This window comes from Mustela lutreola, chromosome 2 (genome assembly GCF_030435805.1).
Source record: "Mustela lutreola isolate mMusLut2 chromosome 2, mMusLut2.pri, whole genome shotgun sequence".
NCBI lineage: Eukaryota > Metazoa > Chordata > Mammalia > Carnivora > Mustelidae > Mustela > Mustela lutreola.
This window is the reverse complement of record NC_081291.1, coordinates 3,877,147-3,899,321: the sequence shown is the minus strand read 5'-3', so window position 1 is coordinate 3,899,321 and position 22,175 is coordinate 3,877,147. Positions and strand designations below refer to the sequence as shown.

At 54.7% G+C, this 22,175-nt stretch overlaps 1 protein-coding gene across 4 annotated transcripts in view; it reads left to right on the top strand.

Moving 5' to 3' along the window:
• SAFB2 (scaffold attachment factor B2) overlaps positions 1–21,638 on the top strand; it is a 31,944-nt gene extending 10,306 nt beyond the window's left edge. The window contains exons 9-22 of one of the 4 annotated variants that reach the window (XM_059159598.1): positions 95–198; positions 5,031–5,180; positions 5,269–5,381; positions 9,944–10,074; positions 11,163–11,254; positions 14,055–14,191; positions 15,511–15,801; positions 16,748–16,888; positions 17,894–17,956; positions 18,087–18,129; positions 19,076–19,206; positions 20,672–20,784; positions 20,908–20,974; positions 21,252–21,638. In XM_059159598.1, the coding sequence (XP_059015581.1) occupies positions 95–198; positions 5,031–5,180; positions 5,269–5,381; positions 9,944–10,074; positions 11,163–11,254; positions 14,055–14,191; positions 15,511–15,801; positions 16,748–16,888; positions 17,894–17,956; positions 18,087–18,129; positions 19,076–19,206; positions 20,672–20,784; positions 20,908–20,974; positions 21,252–21,402 (1,727 nt within the window). In that variant the 3' untranslated portion in view covers positions 21,403–21,638. The remainder of the gene's footprint in view (positions 1–94; positions 199–5,030; positions 5,181–5,268; positions 5,382–9,943; positions 10,075–11,162; positions 11,255–14,054; positions 14,192–15,510; positions 15,802–16,747; positions 16,889–17,893; positions 17,957–18,086; positions 18,130–19,075; positions 19,207–20,671; positions 20,785–20,907; positions 20,975–21,251) is intronic. The other 3 variants (XM_059159595.1, XM_059159597.1, XM_059159596.1) reach the window with 3 other exon arrangements.
• Positions 21,639–22,175: the final 537 nt, after the last annotated feature.

Sequence of the window (22,175 nt, the reverse complement as noted above, 5' to 3'; positions counted from 1 at the left end):
GAGGTAGTTGGGGTTCAGGAGCGGGCTGCGTGCTGAGGCAGTTCATGCTTCCCGCTCGGCCTGGAGGCCAAGCCTGATTCCTTCCCTCCTGCAGCAGGTCGCACCAGCAGCAGCTCTGGCCGGAACCTGTGGGTCAGCGGACTGTCCTCCACGACTCGAGCGACGGATCTGAAGAGCCTCTTCAACAAGTACGGGAAGGTACGTGCCCCTGGCGCCCCGCAGCCCAGCCTCCGCGTGGCGCCCAGGGACGAACGCAGGACTTCGGAGCGTTCTTTCTTCTGTCGTTGGTTTTGTTGGTCTTTTCAGTGTGTGTTGCTGTGTTGTTGTTGTTGTTGTTGTTGTTTTAATTTTATTTATTTGACAGAGATCACAAGTAGGCAGAGAGGCAGGCGGGGGGGTAGGGGAAGCAGGCTTCTCACTGAGCAGAAAGCCCAATGTGGGGCTCGATCCCAGGACCTTGAGATCATGACCTGAGCCGAAGGCAGAGGCTTTAACCCACTGAGCCACCCCCGTGCCCCATCAGTGTGTGTATTTTTTAAAGCATAGAAAATGAAACCCCAAGGGAGAAGAAGCCCACCTGGTTTGGGGTAGTGAGCCTCGTTTCCTTGCTGAGAGCGGGTAATAGCAGGTAGTTGATTGTGTCGCAGAAAATGTGTGTAAATCGTTACAGTCTGAATGTTCTTGTGGTTCATTCTCATTGCTCGTAAAGAAACTGCTCTTTTTCTGGCCCATACAAAACTTAAAGAGTTGGTTTTTAATATATCAGTATTTTCAGGCCTATAGTTCGAGAACAGGAACATGACAGCGGTTTAAAAATAAATCAAGGAATACATGGTCCTCAGGGGCGGAAAGAAAATTAATACCACTCAGAAGCCTCTCAGGGACTCGAGGACTTTGAACGCCAATTTGCACTGCCTGGAGTTAGTGAAACAGTCGCCCTTTCAGCCGGGAGCTCCGTGCTTGTCTGGTGCGGGCTGGTGGGCGGTGGTGCCCCTTGGCCAGGAGGAGCTATAGGGAGCCCAGGCGGAGCTTGGCAAGGTGTCCTGGCTGCCCTGGGGGGTTCTCAGCCCAGATCTGTGTCCCCGAGTAGGAGCTGGTGAGTGCGTTCGTGATTTAAGTGGACAGGACCCAGAAGAAGCGTTTGCGAGGTGAATTTTTCTTGACGGCGGATGTCTTTCGGAAAGGCTCACGACTGAGAAGCCGCCACCCGTCCTCAGTTTGCCTGCCTTCTTGGTCGGGGCAGCAGTCATGAGGGCCAACAGCAGCTGTGAGGGCGCTGTCCTCGTGCTTACGGGCTGCTGGAGAGATGACCTAGGTAAACACAGCGAGTTCCGGGGGTTCATGTAGGAAAGTCACAGCCTGCTGTCAGGGTGTGGGAGGGAGGCCGAGTTTAGCCGGGGGTCTTGCGTTCACCGCTCCTTCGGGTGGAGGAGCGCCGTGAGCCGAGGCTTGAGTGATGAGAGAGTCGCCCTTGCGCACGGAGCTCGGCACTGGACTAACGCTGCGGGACTTGGGCCCTGTGATGGGACGAGTCTGTAATTTGATTGAACTGCTCAAAGGCTGCTGTGATGGCGGAGCGCGAGGCAAGGGGGCCCAGGGACAGGTGAGGTGGTCTTGGATTCTGCGCTCAGGGCCATGGGAGGTGATGTCCTTGCAAGGATAAATAGTTTGATGGGAAGGTCAAGTGACCCCGTCATTGGCTCAGCTGCCTGATCTTGAAGAGAGAGGGAAGAAAGGGAAGCTTCCTAAGAGGAGTGACATTGATATCTCTCTAGGCAGTATCTGTCCCCTTTGGCCATGTATGGGGTGCTCTGGACAGAGGGGGGCTTTCTTCAGGGAAAGCCGGCTCCGCCATATCTGCAAGTGGGAACATGGACACTGGGGTCTGCCAGGACCGTAGCAGGGACAAGCACCCCATCCCACCCCCGGTCATCTCGCGGTTGGGGACCCTGAGGTCCAGAGAGAGGAGGGGCCTTTCTCACGTTGACCTGCTTCTTCGCAGGTGGTCAGAGCCAGACCTACTAGGGCTCGTGTGTCCTGATGCACAGCTCCGTACCCGGCATAGGTGCTGGCCCTACCTTCAGTTCTCTCGCACGCCCTGCAGGAACGCTGACATTTAACTCGAGTGTCCGTGTAGTGGGGCTTCCAGCTGCCGTCTGGCTCCTTGTCTCCTCCCTGTTCTGTTTCTTGGCTCTCTTGCTCCTTTGTACCTGCTGCTGCTTGCACGGAGTATTTTTTATGCTTTGTCGTTTTTTGGCTGAACTAGTATGTGTAAGTAGTGTTGCTGCGTCCTGGTTTCTTGAGGTGTGAAGTTAGCTAGCTTATTTGGGTTTTTTTGTGTTTCTTGATGGGGACTTAGCTCTTAACTGCTTTTGCCATACCCCGTAGGTTTTGCTGTGTTACATGTTTCTTTTTCATCTGTCTCAGGGTATTTTTTGTCTTTGGTTTCTTCCTTGAGCAGTTGGATGAACGACAGCATTTTTCTTTGGTGGCTGCATTTAGGAATTCTGTTACTAGACTCTGTGCAGTCTCTCCTTCAGTGATGTTCCAGTCCTTGGGGGTGGGGGGGACCCACGAACCTGGGGACAGTGCACCGCCCTCCCAGCCTTTGTGGTGGTTTCAGCGCTGCGTAAATTCGGGTTAATAGACAACGTAGCATGGTTTGGGCTCATTGACAGGTGGGGTGGATGGTCGGGTTTTGGTGTATTTGTGTCTTTGGTTTTTGAGGGGGGTCTTTTTGTCTTGTTTGCTTTAAACAATTATCTTTTAAGGAGTTACGTAAATAAGACAAATCACCGGCTTTTAGTTACCTCCGTGTTTACCTTTCAGGGTGCTCTTTTTTCCCTCTTGTTGATACCCAAGTTCCCTTTAGGTATTTTTTTTCTCCCTCTTTCTCCTTTCTTAAAATACAGGGTGGCCCGGGAGGAATTCCTGCTGCCTTTGTAGGTCTGAAAATGTCATTCTTTTGCTTCCACTTTGAAAGCTGTTCTTGCTCCTGCGGAATTCAGGGTTGGTTGGTGGTTTTTTGTCCTCCCTCCTCCTGGTTCCTGTTGTCTAATTGGCTCTGGGTCTCACCTTTGCTCCCTAGGGCATAGGTGTCTTTCTCGTCTGGCTTACCTGGCAGGTTCTCTTTGTCACCGCTCTGGAGCAGATTGCGCCGCCCATATGCTGTGGTTTCATCCGGGAAGGTTTTCCTGTGCTGCTTGGCTTTTGGCAGCACCACAGGTGGTCCGACAGCCCACTGATGCTCTGGTGGTTTTGGTTTGTTTTCCGTCTTTTTTCTTCCAGTTCTTTTCAAGTAGCTTCTGTCGCTACGTCTTCAGTTCCTCATTCTTTTTTCTGCAGTGTCCACTGTCCATCCCATCGCGTGTACGTTCATCTCCAGAATCTTGGGTTGGGTGTTTTTAAATATCTTCTCTGTGTTTACTTAACATGCTCAGTGGTTTCTCCAACTTCTTGAACACTTAAGATGCAGCTAAAATAACTTTAATATCACCGTTTACTAATTCTGTTGTTGGAGCGCACTCTGGATCTCTGTTTATTGGTTGGTTCTCTTTGTTAGAGTCATTTTCTTTTTTTTTTTTTTTTTTTTTTTTAAAGATTTTATTTATTAATTTGACAGAGAGAAATCACAAGTAGACGGAGAGGCAGCCAGAGAGAGAGAGAGGGGGAAGCAGGCTCTCTGCTGAGCAGAGAGCCTGATGCGGAACTCGATCCCAGGACTCTGAAATCATGACCTGAGCCAAAGGCAGCAGCTTAACCCACTGAGCCACCCAGGCTCCCCATTAGAGTCATTTTCTTATTTCTTGGCTGCCTAGTGGTTTTTGATTGGACACCAGACGTTGTGATGTGCATGTTGTGTTCTAGTTATTTGCGTGTCCCTGTCAGTGTTCTTAAGCTTTTGCTGGGACACAGTTCAATTACTTGTTCCTCCCCAGGCTGGCTGTTAGGCATCATTAGATCAGAGCAGCCTTAGTTCAGGGCTAGTTCTGTCCACTTCTGGGGCAGGATCCTCCTGAGATCTCAGCCTAAAGCCCCATGAATTGCAAGCTTTTCCTTTCCATTCTGGTTCACTCCGGAAGAAGTGAACTCTATGAGTCCCTGAGCCTGTGGGGCTGTTTGCTCGCACAGGTGGCGTTCTCCCTGGCCTCTCACGTGCGTGCTGCTTAGGGGCCACATGGAGCTCTCCGGAGCGGCCTTTATGCAGCACTTCCTCTCCAGTACTGTGTCCTGCTGCCTCGATTTCTTCAGATGCTACTATGCTCAGCTCCCGGATACCACCTCCCCTGTTCACCTCCTGTCCTCCCCCCGCCCCCACGCAACTGGGAACCTCTAGGAAGTAAGTGGGGGCAACCATGCAGCTTGGCTCATGTGTGTGTTCCCACCCCTGGATCACCATCCTGTGCGGCCTGGTATGTGGTGTTTGAAAACCCTGGTGGCCTCCATTTCTCCAGTTCGCAAGGTTTTTTTCAGGCAGCAGGGGTGGGTAAATGCTTGGTGCGCCAACCTGTCTGGGAGTCGAAGTCCAGCTGGAGAAAATGATCCAAGTGGGAAGAACTTTTGATTAATTTTTTTAAGATTTTATTTATTTATTTGACAGACCGAGATCACACGTAAGCAGAGAAGCAGGCGGTGGGGGGGAGCAGGCTCCCCGCCGAGCAGAGAGCCCGATGCGGGGCTCGATCCCAGGACCTGGGATCATGACCCAAGCCGAAGGCAGAGGCTTTAACCCACTGAGCCATTCAGGCGCCCCGGACTTTGGATTAATTAATGAGTTGTGGTTGGTGAAGTTTTAAATGTCTTTAGCTTTCCCAGTTCGTCTTTTGCCACTCTGAAGGCTGATCTTGTTTCAAAAGCACATGTATTTTGATAGGATAAGGTAGAACCACTTCAATAACTAATTACAGCGAACCAACCATTTGTGAAGTAAAAACTATTGAAAAGAATTCTGGTGATTAGTTAACTGCTAGTTATTTTTGACAAATCATGTGGTGATTTATATGGAGGAATACGTGTCTTCTCTCACAAAGGTTGTCGGGGCCAAAGTGGTGACAAACGCCCGCAGTCCTGGAGCTCGGTGCTATGGCTTTGTCACCATGTCGACATCTGACGAAGCCACCAAGTGCATCAGCCATCTCCACAGAACGGAGCTGCACGGAAGGATGATCTCCGTAGAGAAGGTGAGGCGACTCACCTGCTGTAAGCCACTGAGCTCACGAGCAAGGGGACCCGGACCGTGGGCCATTTCTAACCCATGTTGTATTTTAGGCCAAAAACGAACCGGCTGGGAAAAAGCTGTCTGACAGGAAAGAGTGTGAAGTGAAGAAGGAAAAATTATCTAGTGCTGACAGACATCATCCTGTGGAGATCAAAATGGAAAAGTAAAGTGATTATTTAAAACCTTTCTCTTTCTGTCAGGTCGTGGGGAGGGGCTGGTCCGGAAGAGGGCAGGTGGCAGCCCCAGGGTCACTGCAGAGGCACGTGGCCTCCTCGCCACAGGCAGCCTCACTGGCTTCTCATGTATGTATCACATCTGCGCATCTTGCCACCACTTCCACGTCCGGGTTTCAGTAAGGGTCCCTGCGCAGTCCCCTGTACCTCTCCAAACTGTCTTTATGAGGAGCCTTAGTAAGTGTTTACGTCCAAACGACTCCATGGGCTTTTGAAAGAAAATAACACACCCGAAAGGAAAGAATAGTAATTTTTACTTCACTAGTGTTCGGGGTCCTTGCACGACCCCTGCCACCGTGCAGTTGTTTCCTGATCCAGACTGGGGTTCTGCAGTTCTCGCTTTTTATCCCAGGAACTAACCTGATCTGGTGGCGAAAAGAAGGACCTCGAGCTACTAGTAGTTTGTGCGGTGTCTGGCATTGCCAAGTTTTGCTGTGTTTCCATCAAAACCGAAGCCTCCCGGGGTACCTATGAGTTTTCTGTGTTCCCCGGGGGGCACCTTGGCCTGGAACTTCTGGATCGGTGGGTCTGAGATGGCGTCTATAAAGGATGGAAATCGGGACTGGTCTTTCCAGAGCAGGCACTGCTTGATAATAATTTTCTCAAAGTCGTCGATGTGTCTTCTGGGGGAGGTAGATTTTGATGATGCTACTGACGGTGTAATTCTCAGGGCTGAGTACAGTAAGTTTACACTGTCAGGACCACTTACTCGTCCTCCCGGGCCACTCTCTCTAAAGACCGAGCCCTGTGCTGAGAATCGGTCCGTCTCACTGACTCCACTGGCTGTTGTTTCTTGTGTTAAGAAAGTGTATAGGTGAGTGCACGTGTGGACTTCACTGACACTCCTAAGTGTACAGCTCCCGTTTTGAAAGGTTTAGTTGCTGGTCTTCATGCCAAAGAGGAGTCCTCAGGCCGGTGAGCAATGATGTCGGATTAAGCCTTTGTATATTTACAAACGAGACCTGTCTCAGAGACGTGTTCTGTCTGCCACGCTGAAAACTCCACTGTGCTTGCAGACTACTGGTAGCTGCGCAGAGTTGTTCAGAGTTCTTGTGTTTTGGAATGCATTTTCTTTGTTGGTTTTCTGACCACATGGTGAGACGTATTTTCGGGAGAGAAAGGACGGGGTAAAAGCTCACCTGCATCACGTGGTCCACTCCATCCCTGGAAGGGTCCTAGGTCGCAGGGGGAACAGGCTCTGGAAAGGGAAGTGCCCGGCTGAAGGGCACCGAGCCCAGCTAGCGAGGGGCAAGGCCAGGATTCAGTCTGGGCTGGCTGCCCCCAGTGCGGGGGCACAGAACCAGCTGATGAACTTGGGATCAACTGGCTTCAAGTGGTCTGATTAGGAAGTTGAGTAATTCAAAATACATTTGAACAATACTTCTAGTAAACCTAAAAAAGGGTTTCTTTCGCTTTAAGAATTTCAAGATTCAGGGACACCTGGGTGACTCAGTCGGTTAGGCGTCTTCCTTGAGGTGGGGGTCATGATCCCAGGGTCCTGGGATTGAGCCTTGCAGCAGGCCTCTTGCTTGGCAGGGAGCCTGCTTCTGCCTCTATCTGCTGCTCCCCCTACTTGTGATGCAGTCTCTGACAAATAAATACATAAAATCTTCAACAAAAAAATTTTTGTAGGTGCAGTAGTCCGTAGCAGTAGTGAAATTGAAGGACTTTTCCAACGAAGTGGCTGGTCCTCCCCGGGTTGGATGAGTGATTTCCATGTGGTTGCTATTTGGAAAGTCCAGGCAAATGTCAAGTGTAATCCCACTACCCAAGGGTGGTCCTCTTCCGTGTATATTCCTCCAGCCTTTTCTCGTGCTTGTGTTTGTATTTTAGAAATTACTGTTTAACGTGGTGTCCAGAGAAGTTCCTTTGTGTCTGGGATGTGTCATGTGACTACAGACGGGCAGGGGGTCTCCTTGGAGAGAGAGGGCATCCCCCCCTCGAATAGCGGCAGATGCACATCAGATGTGACTTGTTATGGCTTTACTTGCAAGTGTGGTCCCCAAAAGCCATCTCTGTCCCATTAGAAGGGACATGGACTCCTGTAGCCATTGAGGGGAAGCAGATGCACGGGTATTACCTGTGACAAAGCCTAGGGGAGAGGTGCTGTAGTGCAGCAAGCCGAGTGCCGAACCAGCCTCGCTGAGCCTCGGCCCAGGCCTGGAACCCAGTGATTGACCGCAAAGGCCCCATGGTGGTCGTCCCAGGGCAATTGTTTGACGTACCTGTGGTATTTGGGGTTCTTGGGTTGTGTCTTTTTTTTTTAATATTTTATTATTTATTTGACAGAGATCACAAGTAGGCAGAGAGGCAGGCAGAGGGGAGGAAGCAGGCTCCCTGCTGAGCAGAGCCCGATGCGGGGTTCGATCCCAGATCCCTGAGATCATGACCTGAGCCGAAGGCAGAAGCTTAACCCACTGAGCCACCCAGGCGCCCCTGGGTTGTGTCTTTTTAAGCAGAACCAATATGCTAGAAACAAGTTCTTGATCCTGGTTACGCTATCACTTATTATGGTGTGTGTTTACAGTGTAAAAAAAATTTTAGGGGCACCTGGGTGGCTCGGTTGGTTGAGCGTCCAACTCATGGTTTCGGCTCAGGCCATGATCTTAGGATCGTGAAATTCAGTCCCATCGAGCTCTGTGCTCAGCAGAATCTGCTTGGGCTTCTTTCCCTCTGCTCCTCCCTTGTTCGTTATCTCTCTCTCTTTTCTTGCTGTGGTATTTGGGGTTCTTGGGTTGTGTCTTTTTTTTTTTTTTTTTTAATATTTTATTTATTTATTTGACAGAGATCACAAGTAGGCAGAGGGGAGGAAGCAGGAAGTTTTTAAAAAACTTCTACTTAATAAAGTTTCCCTTGGGGCTCCTGGCTTGCTCCATTAGTGGCACATTCTGACTCTTGAGCTCAGGGTTGTAGGTTCGGGCCCCAGATCGGGTGTAGAGATGACTTAAAAATAAAAATAAAATCTTTAAAAAAGGATAAAGTTGGGACGCCTGGGTGGCTCAGTTGGTTAAGCAGCTGCCTTCGGCTCAGGTCATGATCCCAGCGTCCTGGGATCGAGTCCCACATCGGGCTCCTTGCTTGGCCGGGAGCCTGCTTCTCCCTCTGCCTCTGCCTGCCACTCTGTCTGCCTGTGCTCACTCTCTCCCTCTCTCTGATAAATAAATAAAATCTTTAAAAATAAATAAATAAAAATAAAAAAGGATAAAGTTTTCTTAAAGTGAATATTATTTTAATCTTTTTAAAAAATTTTTACTTACTCATTTGAGAGGGAGAGGGCATGAGCACAAGTTGGCAGAGAGGGGCCGAGAGAGAGGCAGATTCCAAGCTGAGTGTAGAGGACAACACGGGACTTGATGCCAGGCCGCTGAGATCACGATCTGAGTGAAAGCAGATGCTTAACCTACTGAGTGACCCAGGGGTCCCAAAGTGGGTATTATTTAAAAGAGGATGGCTCCGAGGTGCCTGAGTGGCTTGTTCGGTAGGCGTCTCTATTTTTGTGAAGGTGGTGAGCTCCGGGTCTGTAAGATTGAGCTCTAGGTTGGGCCGCGCAATGGGCATGGAGTGCGCTTAGGATCTCCCTTTCCTTCTTCCTCTGCCCCTTCCCATTCACCAAACCCCCAACACACACACACACACACTCTCTCTCTCTCTCCCTCTCCCTCTCTCTCCCTCAAAAAAAAAGATGATGGCTTTGTACTGTGGAAGCCGAGAGAAGAGTGAGCTAGGAGGGGTTTCCTTGGACAGCCTGAGTTGTAGGGAACAGAGGGCGGGGAGCGCTGGTTAGGGGACCCTGAGGGGCCCGTTTTTCCCGTCCTGGACCCTGGCACATGGTGGGCATTTAATAAGTGTGGAATTTAATTACCCGAGACAAACAGCGTTAGGGAACATGGGAGACAAGTGTGTGTGGCAGTAATGATTCAGTTCACTGTGTAGAATAAAGCCGGCTTCAGTGGAAACCTTACTGACAGGTTCTGTAGGAGCTGGCGCGTGGCGTGCCATTGTAGCTCCCCCAAAATGTGCAGCGGTGACCTGGTGCCGAGTGGAGGGCAGGGGGCCCGCTGCTCCGTGGCGCAGGCACCTCACATCCACGTGCTCTGCTTCCGTTCTGTTCTGTGCCGTATTTGGAAAAAATGTTTACACAAACTTAAAAACTCCATCCGGAGTGAAACGCGATAAATCAGTTTTTCACAGGCATTCTTCTCTACTTGGGAGTGTCTCTCACATGTGCCCGCGTGTCTGTCCTATACAGACCAGTGCGTCGAGCAGTGTGGAAAACTGTCCACGAGCCTCTGTGCTGCCTATTTCCGCGCGTAGCCGAGAACTCCGGGGGGCATGAGGGCCAGGTCCCAGGAGGGCATTAGATCATTTCCGCGGTTCCCCGGTAACTGTCCCTGTCCGCTTGCCGCCCGGCGGGTTGGTTTTGTGTGGGAGTCCTGATGACCTGCGGCCAGAGTCCCAGGAACACAAGCATGATGACCATGTTTTTAAACAGAACCGTGATTAAGAAGGAAGAGAAGATGGAGAAAAAGGAGGAAAAAAAGCCTGAAGACATTAAGAAGGAAGAAAAAGATGAGGATGAGCCGAAACCAGGGCCTACCAATCGCTCCCGCGTCACCAAATCAGGTGAGCGGAGCCTGCCGACGTCTCCGGGGGAGGGTAGAGCCTGGCGGGAGGCGCTGGCGGGAGGCGGGCGTGGGCCGAGGGAGCCAGCGAGGGCCTGTGCGCGGCCCGGCCGACTGCGGCTTCCGGGGACGGGCAGCCTTGAAAAGCAGCAGGACCTGGGGGTGGCCCGGCTTGTAGGAGTTGCTGCTGACATCGCACACCTGGAGGGGTTGCGCTCCGTGATTTATGGTCACTGGCGACTTGGGGACCAGGCTTGATCTTCCTGAGTACCTTTGGCAGCTGTGGGAGGAAGAGGTGGCCCCGTTCTTGTCACAGATTTGATGCGGCTCTGCAGCTTGTTCCACGCCTGCAGACTGCCTTGAGGCGCCACAGAATGTTTTGTGGAAAAAACAAAACCCAGTTCTCCCCCCCCCCCCCCATAAAACAAACAAAACTCAGCCATCTGGAGCGTTGGAATTGGGTACAGCGCGTTACAAATTGGATCTTAAGCGTTTGGGGTAATTTACTGGCAGTCTCATGAGGAACGTGTTTTTAAAATGTTCCTCAAGTATTGCAAATCTCCCCAAATCAGTAATAGTCGCCGTGGTTAGAGTCTGGTTATTGTGTCGTCGAGGGGCAGAATCCATTTGGAAGCCTTTATTGCTGTACACGAATGAAGGGAAGCCCAGCCATCTGACTCCGAGCACAAGGGCCTGAGCTCTGCAGAGCTTTCCAGAATGTGGAGGAGGATGACAAAATGGAAAGTGGTTATCCTGGAGCCGCTAGGATTGAGCGTGCGGGTGAAGCCATCGGGTGGGTCGGGTGCGTGTGCTGCCGAACGCGCCTTGACTTCGGTTCACGGTGTATGTTGCGGGGAAACCAGAGCCGCTCCGTCCAGGTGAGCGAGGCCCGGTCAGGGCACACCAGCGGCCTCCTGTCCACGGTGCTCGCTGCAGGTCAGGACGAGCGGGGAGGGGAGATGCGGAGGCTCCGGGGTTCGCTTGAGTCACTCGAGGAAGCTGCGAGAATCCCCTGGCAGCCTGGCCACGGCCCGCCGTCGGGAAGCAGGGCTGTGGGCAGGTGCACAGAGCGCTGTTTTCTCCCTGAAGGAAGCAGAGGAATGGAGCGGACGGTCGTGATGGACAAATCGAAAGGAGAGCCGGTCATTAGCGTCAAAACCACAAGCAGGTCAAAAGAGAGAGTAAGTATTGTGTGTTTCCTGCGTCAGGTCCCTGCGCGTTTGTGGGTGGTTGAAGGACCGCGTGGATTCAAGTTAGGAAAACCGCATCGAAGTGTTCTTTGAAGTGCTCAGAGGCACGTTCCTCCCTGTTGAGGCTGGATGTGCGCACCCAGGGTTGGGTTCTACGGCGTGTTTCAAAACTGTGCTTAGTGTTTTTCCTTTCCGTGATGTATTGACCCTTTGCTGGTTCTCTGTGGGATTATACCATCTTCTAGAAGGAAACCGGTTCACAGCCCACCATGGGGTGGGACGGGCAGGACCCAGGCTGTTCAAGTCGGAAGGTGGGCTCTGCTGTGAGGCTGACCTGTGCTGGCCAGTCCCCTTCTTCTGGGACGTTCATGGGGAAGAAAAGGGGAGTCCACTGCAAAACCGACTTCCACGTTGTCAGAGAACGGGCCTCCGTGTCGTAAGCGGCACACGGCTGGACAGACCGGTGGCTTCTCCTTTTGTTTTTTTTCCCCCACCCTGGAAAATGAAACCCTCTGCTTACCACCTGAAGGTTCTGGCTAAAACGTTCCTGAGGAGAGTTGTCCTCTTAGAACAAACACAGAGCGAACAGTGTTCATCTAAGAACGCTTCATTGTGACTTTTGCAGTAAACGTTTGCTTTCTTGAATACAGTCATTTCTAAAGTCATGTTTCTTTTTTTTTTTTTTTTTTTAAAGATTTTATTTATTTATCAGAGAGAGAGAGGGGGAGAGAGCGAACACAGGCAGACAGAATGGCAGGCAGAGGCAGAGGGAGAAGCAGGCTCCCCGCTGAGCAAGGAGCCCGATGTGGGACTCGATCCCAGGACGCTGGGATCATGACCCGAGCCGAAGGCAGCTGCTCAACCAACTGAGCCACCCAGGCGTCCCTCTAAAGTCATGTTTCTTATGGGCTACGTGAAAACTGTAAAAATTTAGAACTACAAAATAGAGAAATCTAAAGAAAGCCCCCCCAAAACCCTATAAACTTAGCAGCTGAAAAGCTCTGAAGTTAGAAAAAATAAATAGGAATAAAGTCTGCGAAATTAGAATCTTGAGATCACATAGGAGGACAACGTGAGAACAGAAGCCTCTTTTCCTCTCACGTGGACTCCTCACACTTCCTTTCCAAGGGCATCACACGCGTGACGCAGCATGCACACTCTATTTCCAAATAATTATGGAGTCACAGAAAGTTGCCAAAATAGTATGGAGATACATGTACCCATCACCCTGCTTCCCCCAGGGATTTCCGCTCACATAACTATAGCCCAGTTTCAAAGCCAGGGACGGTGACATTGGTCTGCGGGGTGTGCGTGAGTGGAGTGCCAGGACTTTCAGGTCCTGGTGGAGTCTCACGTGAGCACCACTGCCCTCAAGATCCAGGGCCATCCAGTCACCATAGAGCTCTCCCCGCTCGTGACCTGCCCCACCGGCCCTGCCCCACCGGCCCAGCCCCAGCCCCAGCCCCAGCCCCGGGAAGCTAAGCTGTTCTCTGCCCCCATCTCTAGAATGTTGTCCTGGTGAGACTGTAGCACACAACCTCAGGGTGGTGCCCTTGGAAGCTGTCCGGGGTGTGTGTGTGTGTGTCACGTGCACGCTTTTCCGGCTGCACTGTGATCCTCTTTCCTGGTCCCTCGTTTAGGGACACTCGCTGGTGTCATAGCTCCTGTCGAGGACTGCTGTGGGGCAGCATTTGTGGACATGGGCCATGCCGGGCTCTGGGTCTCTAGGTGCTGAGGAGCACAGATGTTCCTTGGGACGGGTGTTCTCCGAGTGCCCTTCAGAAAGGAAACAGGATGCTACGGTCCCTGGGTGTGTAGAGCGCGCCGGGCTGCGGGGACGCGGGAGGCCCACTGGGAGCCCAGGGCCCGACTGGGAGACTCCAGCGTGCCTCGCCTGGGCGCCCCCCGGCCTTTGGTTGTGTGATTAGACTCCAAACTTGGCCCTCTGTCAGGCGGAGTGTCATCTTGGTGGTTGGGTTCTGGTCTTTCTTTGTGATGAGATCGTCCCCTCTGTGCTCCTCTTTTTTTTTCAGCAAAATCCTCTGTTTCTAACTACGGCTTGTCTTTTTCTTGGGTTGGTCCTCAAGGTAATTAAGAAAATAACCTGAGGACGTTTTTAAAAATGTTTACGAAGCCCCTTCCCTAGAGACCGGGGGCAGGGGGGCTGCAGGACACACAGGTGTCCCACGCTGTGAAAGCTTTCCGAGAGGGTGATCGTGGCCAGCTTGGGCATCCTAGCCCCTGAGAGCCTCAGAGATGAGAGTCGGTGGGCAGCGTTGCCTGCCTCACCCGGGGAGGGAACAGCACGGCGGTTGCCCGGGAGTGGTCATCGCCCAGCAGGAGGAGCTCCTCTGCACGGCAGAGCTAGCTACTTCCTCTGCTAGCTACTTCGGCCTGTGGGGTTTGAAGGCCTGAGGCGGCAGGTGAGACGCGAGCGGTGAGGCCCACCGTCCAGCGGGGCGGCCAGGATACATGTGCCCGCGGCTCCGTGGGGCCTTGTTCTAGACGGTGCGGAGTCCTTAGCTCTGCTGGGCAGGGAGAGCTGCCTGTAGTTTTTGTGAGGTGTCCCCCCTCCTTGCTCTCCGGTGACCCCCATGATTGCGGTGTGAGAAGGCAGTTCTCCCAAGCGAGCAGTGCCTCTGGGCTGTGGGTGAGCTGAACTGCCTCCTGGGCCTTCCTGGAAGCCATGGGGACAGAGGAATTTTAACCTACCCCAGAGAAACGCGTATCTAACTTCCACCGTGCACCGGCTGCATTTTTCTGACGAGAATGAACCAATTTCGGTAAACAGAGCTCCAAGAGTCAGGACCGCAAATCGGAAAGCAAAGAGAAGAGAGACATCTTATCATTTGATAAAATCAAAGAGCAGAGGGAGCGCGAGCGCCAGAGGCAGCGGGAACGCGAGATCCGAGAGACGGAGAGGCGGCGGTGAGTGGGGCCCGGCAGGCCGGCAGATGGGTGGTCTCGTCCGGGGGTGCTCTGCCCTTCTCCCCAAGCCAGTGTCCTGTCTGGCCCAGGCTTGCTGGCTGCCTGCTGTTAGCCGAGGTGAAAGGCGAGGGTCAAGAGCAGTCGTGGTCAGCCTCGACATGACGTTTGTCAGAGCTGGTTTCATTCGAGACCTGACGCTTACCCGACTGAGCCGCGCAGGTGCTCGCTCTCTGCTATGTGGCGAGTGCCCTGGCCCGGGGAGCGGGCTCACCCGTGTGTGGCCTGGATGGAAGGGCCCCCGGCTTCAAGGTCTCATAGTCGTCCTGCTGCAGCCCCACATGCATAAGAGCAGGAATGCAGCCAGGGGGCGTGGCACGTTTATTAGAGACGGTACGCACCGGAGCGGCATCTTTGCTCAAGTGCCGTTTGTGGCAGCCTCGGTCACACACAACATTCTTTGCCACGTTTACCTCCTGTTTAGGAAGACAGTTTCTGGAAGTTGGCCTCTTCCCAGTTCTGCCTTCTGCCTTTTTCCGTCTAAGGCCCCCTTGTCATTTTTCTTCATACCTCACTTAGCGAAACGAAAGCTTTGTGTCACGGTGTGGGCGATCTTGCTTGAGTGGAAGCGGGATGTATAGAAACTTCTCCGGTTACACTCCGTCTGCTTTCCGACGTAGTGGGCCGCTTGCATCTCTGTTTACGCGGCCTTAGGAAGTAAAGACGCCGTTGGCTCTCTTTGTTTCCCAGTGGCCCACGCTGGCCTTGGAGCTTCCCAGTCCCCGGGCCGGGTGGGCGGTGCGGCAGCAGCTCCCTTTGCAGGTGCAGAGGGGGCGTCTCCAGTGCCTCGGAGCCCCTGTGTGGTGGCTGATGACCCAGCCAGGCCCCATACCTCTGACCACCGCAGTGCGCCTGCAGCTTCCCGGGTCCGCTGGAAGAGGCAGGGTCCCTAGAAAGTGCCACCTTCTGGCGGGGAAGGTGGGAAGAAAGAAGGCCTTGCTCCGGGTTATACGGGCCTTGCTCCGGGGTCCCCCTGTGCCCTGCAGCCTTCATGGCCGCGGCTACCCCCGGTTCTCTTCTCTCCCCTGTAACCTGTGACTTCACTTTGTGCCTGTGAGCCAAGCCCTCCTGGCCTGTGCCCCCCGCCTCCCTGGGCAGGAGTGACAGGTTCACTCCTGGCTTGGCTCTAGCCACAAAGGAGGGAGCGTGGAGGCGGGGGTTTGCGGCCCAGGCGCACAGCTCCAGGCAGTGGGGGTCGCGCCTGTCGCCGGGTCTCCGGTCACCCGGCAGGGAAGTCAGCGCAGCCCTCCATGTCCCAGCAGAGAGCGGGAGCAGCGCGAGCGGGAGCAGCGCCTGGAGGCTTTCCACGAGCGCAAGGAGAAGGCGCGGCTGCAGCGGGAGCGCCTGCAGCTCGAGTGCCAGCGGCAGCGGCTGGAGCGGGAGCGCATGGAGCGCGAGCGGCTGGAGCGCGAGCGCATGCGCGTGGAGCGGGAGCGGCGCAAGGAGCAGGAGCGCATCCACCGCGAGCGCGAGGAGCTGCGGCGCCAGCAGGAGCAGCTGCGCTACGAGCAGGAGCGACGGCCCGTGCTGCGGAGGCCCTACGACGACGGGCGGTGAGCCTCCCTGCTTTCCCTGCGGAGCCTGGCGCCCCCGGACACCTACGCAGGACTCTCAGCCGCCACAAGCTCCAGCTCCTGGGGTCCGTGGTCCGGGGGCTGGGCAGCGGTTTCCCTGACTTGTCCCATGGAGAATCTCGATAGTTGCCCCTTGGTGAGGTTTGTGGTGCTCGTTGAGGCCACGCCTGTCTTCACAGCGCAGTTCCCTGCGGGGCGTAACCGCCTGCCAGGTGCCGGGCGTGGGGCGGGCGAGCCTGCGGTGGGGCCTGTGGGCGCCAGGGCCGCCAGTCGGCCGGTAGAGGGAGAGCGCGGAATGGCGCTGTAGAACAGGAAATTGCCTTCCCGTTCACGAAGTAGGTTTATTGGTCTTCAGCCCCTCTGAGCTGGTTAATGGACGGTCACCCGTCACGTCACCACCACCACCACCACCCCCCCACCCCCCCGTGAGCCCAGTGTTCTGGGGAGGATCAGGAAGAAGATAATTGGGTGCCATCCCGAGCTGTATGTAGTTCACTATCACCCCGTCTGATTCCCTTTGCTCTTGCAAAAAACTCAGAGGGAGGTTCAGGTTCCCATAGAAGACAGGAAGGGGGAAATGTGGCAGCTCGGAATGGCGATGCAGAGGAATCAAATATTTCCTTTCACTTGCATCTGGGCTCACCCGGGGATCAAGGTGTTAACAGCCTTGTGATACAATTAGCTCCCAGCAGCCCTCCTTTCAGGGCTGTCAGATGAGAATGCGGGCATGCCTCTTGGCAGTTTGGGGGATTTTAATTTATCAAATCAAAGCAATAATGGTTGAATGTTTAGAGATTAGCCCTGCAGGACATTTTAAACGCTGCTGGGTCTGGAGAGAGCTCCCCTCCCCACCTCTACCTCCTTCCATTTTTTATTCATTCTTTGTCATAATTGAAACTCATGTCCTTTTAAAAATAAAAAACAGGCGAGATGATGCTTATTGGCCGGAAGGCAAGCGTGTGGCCATGGAGGACAGGTACCGTCCCGACTTCCCTCGCCCTGATCACCGCTTCCATGACTTTGACCATCGAGACCGGGGCCAGTACCAGGACCACGTGGCTGACAGGTCAGCACCATCCTCTCGCAGCTGTGGACGGAGCCACCTCAGCTCGACGCAGGGATGGGTCTCTGTCCTCTGACATCTCATTTACTCGTGAGGCTCCCCGCAGCTGGCCAGCCTGCTGCACGTGGGACTTACAGGGTCACGCCTGCAGCAGGATGTGGGACTCAGGTCCCTTAGGGCATCCCCAGCTCATTTCACGCAGTGCCCTCTTCACGGATTGGTGGAGTCTGGGGGCAGTTCTGAGCCTCCACTCTCCTGGGCCCCACACTCTGGGCCTCACAGCTCCCAGGACTCTCCCGGCCACCCCTCCATTGAGGCAAGCCCCTTGGGAAGCAGGGTTTCAAGGAGGGTATGCCCAGCCCCTTTGTACGGGGAGGAAGCTGTTTAGAGAAAGAGCCTTTGCAGGCAGAGTGGCCAGAGTCCACGTCCCCAAGCCTTGCTGACCAGCACAGGCTCCTCTGCCAGCACGCCCAGCTGAGAACTGACCAGCATGCAGGAAAGTTCTTGTTGCCTGGCTGGGTGGCTTAAAGGTTTGAGAAGGTTTTTTTAGCCAGGCCCTTTTAAAGAAATAGTAATTCTATATATATGTGTATGTGTGTGTGTGTGTGTGTGTCATTTTAAAAGAGAAATCTATATAGTTCATTAGAAAGGCAGCCCTCAGTTTTCTAGTTTAAGAGGTCTCTATCTGGGTTTCTCATCGTGCTCCCCTGGGCTGCATATGCCTGGGCCGTTTCACCGTTCATTAGCTCTTCAGTAAGGAAGGGAGCGCAGGGAGAGGCGGGCCGAGAAGCCACTTGTGTAATGAATGGGGGTTTGGAGGTTTGGTGTGAATCACGTGTATTGGATCAAACCAGAGGTTGGGGACCCTCTAAGGCTTCTCTGGTAGACCTTGGATTTTGTCGCCAGGCCACAGATAAATGAGGCATGGGCTAGGTGGGGTGGGTTGCTGCCTCTGAGATCGCTCCAAGGGAATTCAGTTCAGTGAAATCTTTATTCCCACCTTCTTAGGCCGCAGCTTCACTCCCGTCCTCAGGGAGAAGGCTTTAGATGCAAGCCAGCTTTGTTTCACAGGCCAGTAAATTACAGTTCTTACTGGGTGGAATGGAATAAGTACCCCAATTGTGAAACTTGTGTGTGGGGCCTGCCATAGGTGGTCTGGTGCCACCGGCAGCCATTGGAACGAGGTATTTCCCTTTTGCAGGAGGGAAGGTTCAAGGTCAGTGATGGGAGAGCGAGATGGGCAAGTAAGTAAAATCCAGACCCCAAGCCTGGGGCGCACCTGCTTCTGTGCGGCGGGGGGGGAGGCGGGGGGGTGGACATGTCCGTTCTGACCAGTGAGTGGAAGTATATGTGACTGATTATTTTCTGATTAGTGTGTCTGTGTGTTTCTTGAATACGTAGCGTTTGTTTTTGTTTAATTGCATTTGGTGGAATCTGCGAGTGTTTCTGGATCGCCCACTTGTTTAGAGGGTCTTTGAGTCTCAGTACTGTGAGCTGCCCCACGATACCCCACTCAGGGGCTTTGCCCATGTTGGTGTGGGGGGGTCCCTGTGTCTCTGGTGCTCTGCAGAGGGCTCCTCAGAGAAGAGGGTAGTCCTCCAGGAGAAAGGGGGTGAGCGTCGGAATCATGTTCTTTCAAGCCAGCAGTGTGGTTTTTGAGGGAACGTGGGATGACTCCGTCCCGCTGCAGCATGCTGGGTCCCGGAGCACAGGATTGGTTGGCCAGAGCAGAGTGGTTCCTGTCTGCCTTGCTGTCTCTGGTCACAGGGAGAGGCCGCTGACCACCCTGGGGGTGTGGGAGGGGCCCTCCTGTCACCAGCAGGAGGAGCTGTCCTGATTCTTCCCGGGAAGACTCTAAGGGACTCTCCGCAGAGGACCCTTCAGCGCCATAAAGTGCGGGGCTTTCCACGTGCACGGGGCTGGAGTGGCCTCTGCTGGCACTAGGCGTGGTGCCAGAGATGGGCTGTAGGGGCGCCTAATGGTTCGTACGTCGGAGGGGACTGGGAGGCAGGAAGCCCCATTCGGGTTCCCGTGGCGCTGTCAGGGTAGAAGAGCGTGCCCGGCGAGATGGGGTCAGGAGGGGCCTGGGCAGGTCCTCTCAGAACCGCCTCTCGGCCGGCTACACCAAACTCACAGGCCTGTCTGAGAGTGACATGGCTAGAGTCGCCTTGTCCCTCTTATGCCTTCCAGCACTACTCAGATGACCGCCATGGACACGGAGGACCGCCAGAGCGCCACAGCCGGGACTCCCGGGACGGCTGGGGGGGTTACGGCTCCGACAAGAGGATGAGTGAGGGCCGGGGACCACCGCCTCCACCCAGGTTAGCAGATGGGCCGGCCGGTTTGGTTTGCCCCCAACAGTCCTTCCCCACACGCCTCAGCCCCTAGGCACAGGAGCCCCCGCCTGCTGACGGGGACAGCCCTGGAGCCTCTCTTATACTTGCCCCGGGATCCTAGCGAATAGAGAGGCTCTGCACCCCGACCCCTGCCCCCCAGTCCCTTGTAGGCGTTTGCGGGGGGGCTGCTTGTCAGAAGGTTCTGCCTCCCTGAGGTGCGTTTTTGGGTGTGGAGCAGAGGGCAGCACCGTTTTGCTAGATCGATGTGAAGTGCTTTCCCGAGCACCCTACTTAGGACTCGGTCCTGGAACACCACATAGTCCGTTCTGCCTTAAGTACCAGCGGGAAGCAGGACCAGGAGAACTCCGGCAGACGAAAGGGAGCTGTGAGCGCTGTCACCCTCTGGCTGGGCGACAGCCACCTGTGCATGTGGGGCAGCCAAGCAGTCACCCTTGAGGACAGGTGTCAGGGGCCCGGATGGCCTCCTCGTCGCATGTCTTAGAACATGGGTCAGCCTGGGCCTGGGCGCCGCTGGTGGTGGCTGCCGCCCGCACTCCGGGACCCTGTGTGGGCTCGCAGTCCCTGGAGCTTCTCTTTTTCGAAACCACTCGCTTGAGCCACAGTCCTGCGCCGTAGAGGTGCCTCCTTTGAAGCCACGGCTGCTAGTATGTTCAGAGCCATACACTCATCCCCGCCGCCCACTATAGAACGTTGTCATCACCCCCAAAGGACCCTCAGTTCACGGTCCTCCCCATTCTGCCTCCCCCTGCCCCGGCTCCTGCGGATCCAGTCCGAGTCTGGATTTGCCTGCCCTGGGCATTTCGCGTGAGTTGAAATCCCATTATATGGCTCAGGTCTGTCTTCTCTCCCTGTCGTGTTAGCAGGGCTTAGCCACGCTGTCTCACGGGTCAGAGCTGCATTCCTTTCTTTGGCTCAGTAATGTGCCACGTGTGCAGAGACCACGTTTTATTTCTCTGCTCACCAGCGGGGGGACATGGGCCGTTCCACCTTGGGGCTCGCACAGAGCCGTGCTGCAGTGTGTGTTCCAGTTTTTCCGTGAACACGTTTCCCGCTCCCTTGGGCGAATGGACAGGGATGGATGCGGCGGGTCCCACGGTCACCGTGCGCTGTCCTGTTTTACTTTCTCGAACTGGCCACACGCAAGGATCCCTGTTTGTCTACATCCTCAACAGCTCTTCCCATCTGTCCTTTGGACACAGGCCAGCCTCATGGGTGGTGCAGGGGTCTGACAGCTGACGCGCTTGCTTGTCGCAGTGGCCGAGCTGAACTCCCGTTCGTGTGTGTGCTGGCCACGTGCGTGTCTTTGGAGGCGTGTCCTCATATTCTGCCCTCTTAGGAACCCTCAGTATAGGGCAGGATCAGCCGGGCCACAGCCTCCCCGTAGAGGCATGCGGGGACACTTACGTATCTGTTTTCTGTTTTGACGCAGGGGTGGACGTGACTGGGCAGAGCACAGTCAGAGGCTAGAAGAGCATCCGGAGCGCGCGTGGCCGGGCTCGGTGGACGCAGGCACAGCAGGCAGGGAGCACGCGCGGTGGCAAGGTACGGGCTGAAGGAGGGCCGCACGTTTCCAGGACACTCCGGGGCGCACTCCCTCCCGGCAGTTGCTGAGGCTTCCAGGGGCTTCTGAGAAAAGTGTGTGCAAACACTTTCCTTTCTTCCCAGGTGGCGAGAGGGGCCTCTCCGGACCCTCGGGGCCAGGACACATGGCAAATCGGGGCGGGATGTCGGGGTAAGGAGTTTGTCCCTGCTCCTCCTTCCCTTTCCTATTTTTGCATGTTTGATCAGCTTGCTGGTTTGAGTGTTTAGACAACAAGCCCCCAGAGCGGCTCTGGGCAGCCCCCACAAGTCACACTCCCCAGGCGCCCAGAATGCGGTCCGTGATGAGGACTGCTCCCACCTGGAAAAAGCCAGACGGGCTCTAAAGGCTGCAGAGCCCTCTGCTGCCCCACATAACGAGGAAAGCGTACAGCACTTCGAGGGGACAAAACGTGTGTCTCTGTTCGTAGGCGAGGCGGCTTTGCACAAGGCGGGCATTCCCAGGGCCACATGGTGCCTGGCGGCGGACTGGAAGGTGGAGGACTGGCTGGCCAGGAGCGGGGCAGCCGAGTCCCGCACCCCCACCCCCACCCGTACCCCCACTTCACCCGCCGCTACTAAGCCCCACTCACTCTGAGCGTCCAGGTAGGCAGACGTACTGTTGACTCTGCCCGAGTCACCTTGAACTTGTGGAACCTTTTAAGAAACAAAAGCAAATCCTGCCACCATGTTGTAGCTCAATACAATGTGAATTCACTTTTTTTTTTTTTAAATAAACGTGTTCTCTGCCGTTTTTAAGACAAGATTTCTGTTAACGAGGCATTCCATTTTCCATTAATAAAAGTTTATGGTTCGCACTCGTGTGTGTCACGGTGACTGCGGGGCCGAGGGCAGTGCCCACCTCAGCAGCGGCCTCGTGCCTTTGGGCCCGTCTGAGTCCCCCCAACAGCCCTGCGTCTCCCCCCTACGCCTGCCACAGATGAGGAACCGGGTGGATTGCAGTAGGCGCAGGGCCAGGATCCGAATTAGAAATTCTTCATGGCGGTGGGTCTGCATCGTGGGGGCCTCAGACCAGTCACCTTGCTCCTCACGCTGGTGTGCCTGAGGTGAGGGAGGCTCTGATGATGGTCTGGCTGAGGGCAGGCCCTGCTTGGTACAGGGGCTTGATCACCCCATTTTTCTGGAAATACAAATTAATAGGTAATTTCTCACATGTGATTACTAGGCTCCTGGCTGGCCCTCAGTGCTGGGCACGGCCCCTCTGTCCCAGGCCCCTCCAGCGTGACCCCAGAGAGCAGCTGAGCTGTGGCTGGCGGGGAGCTTGGGTGACCACAGGCTCATCGGGGTACCCAGAGGCCAAGCCTGTCCCTCCCCCCACCCCTATAAATGGGGTG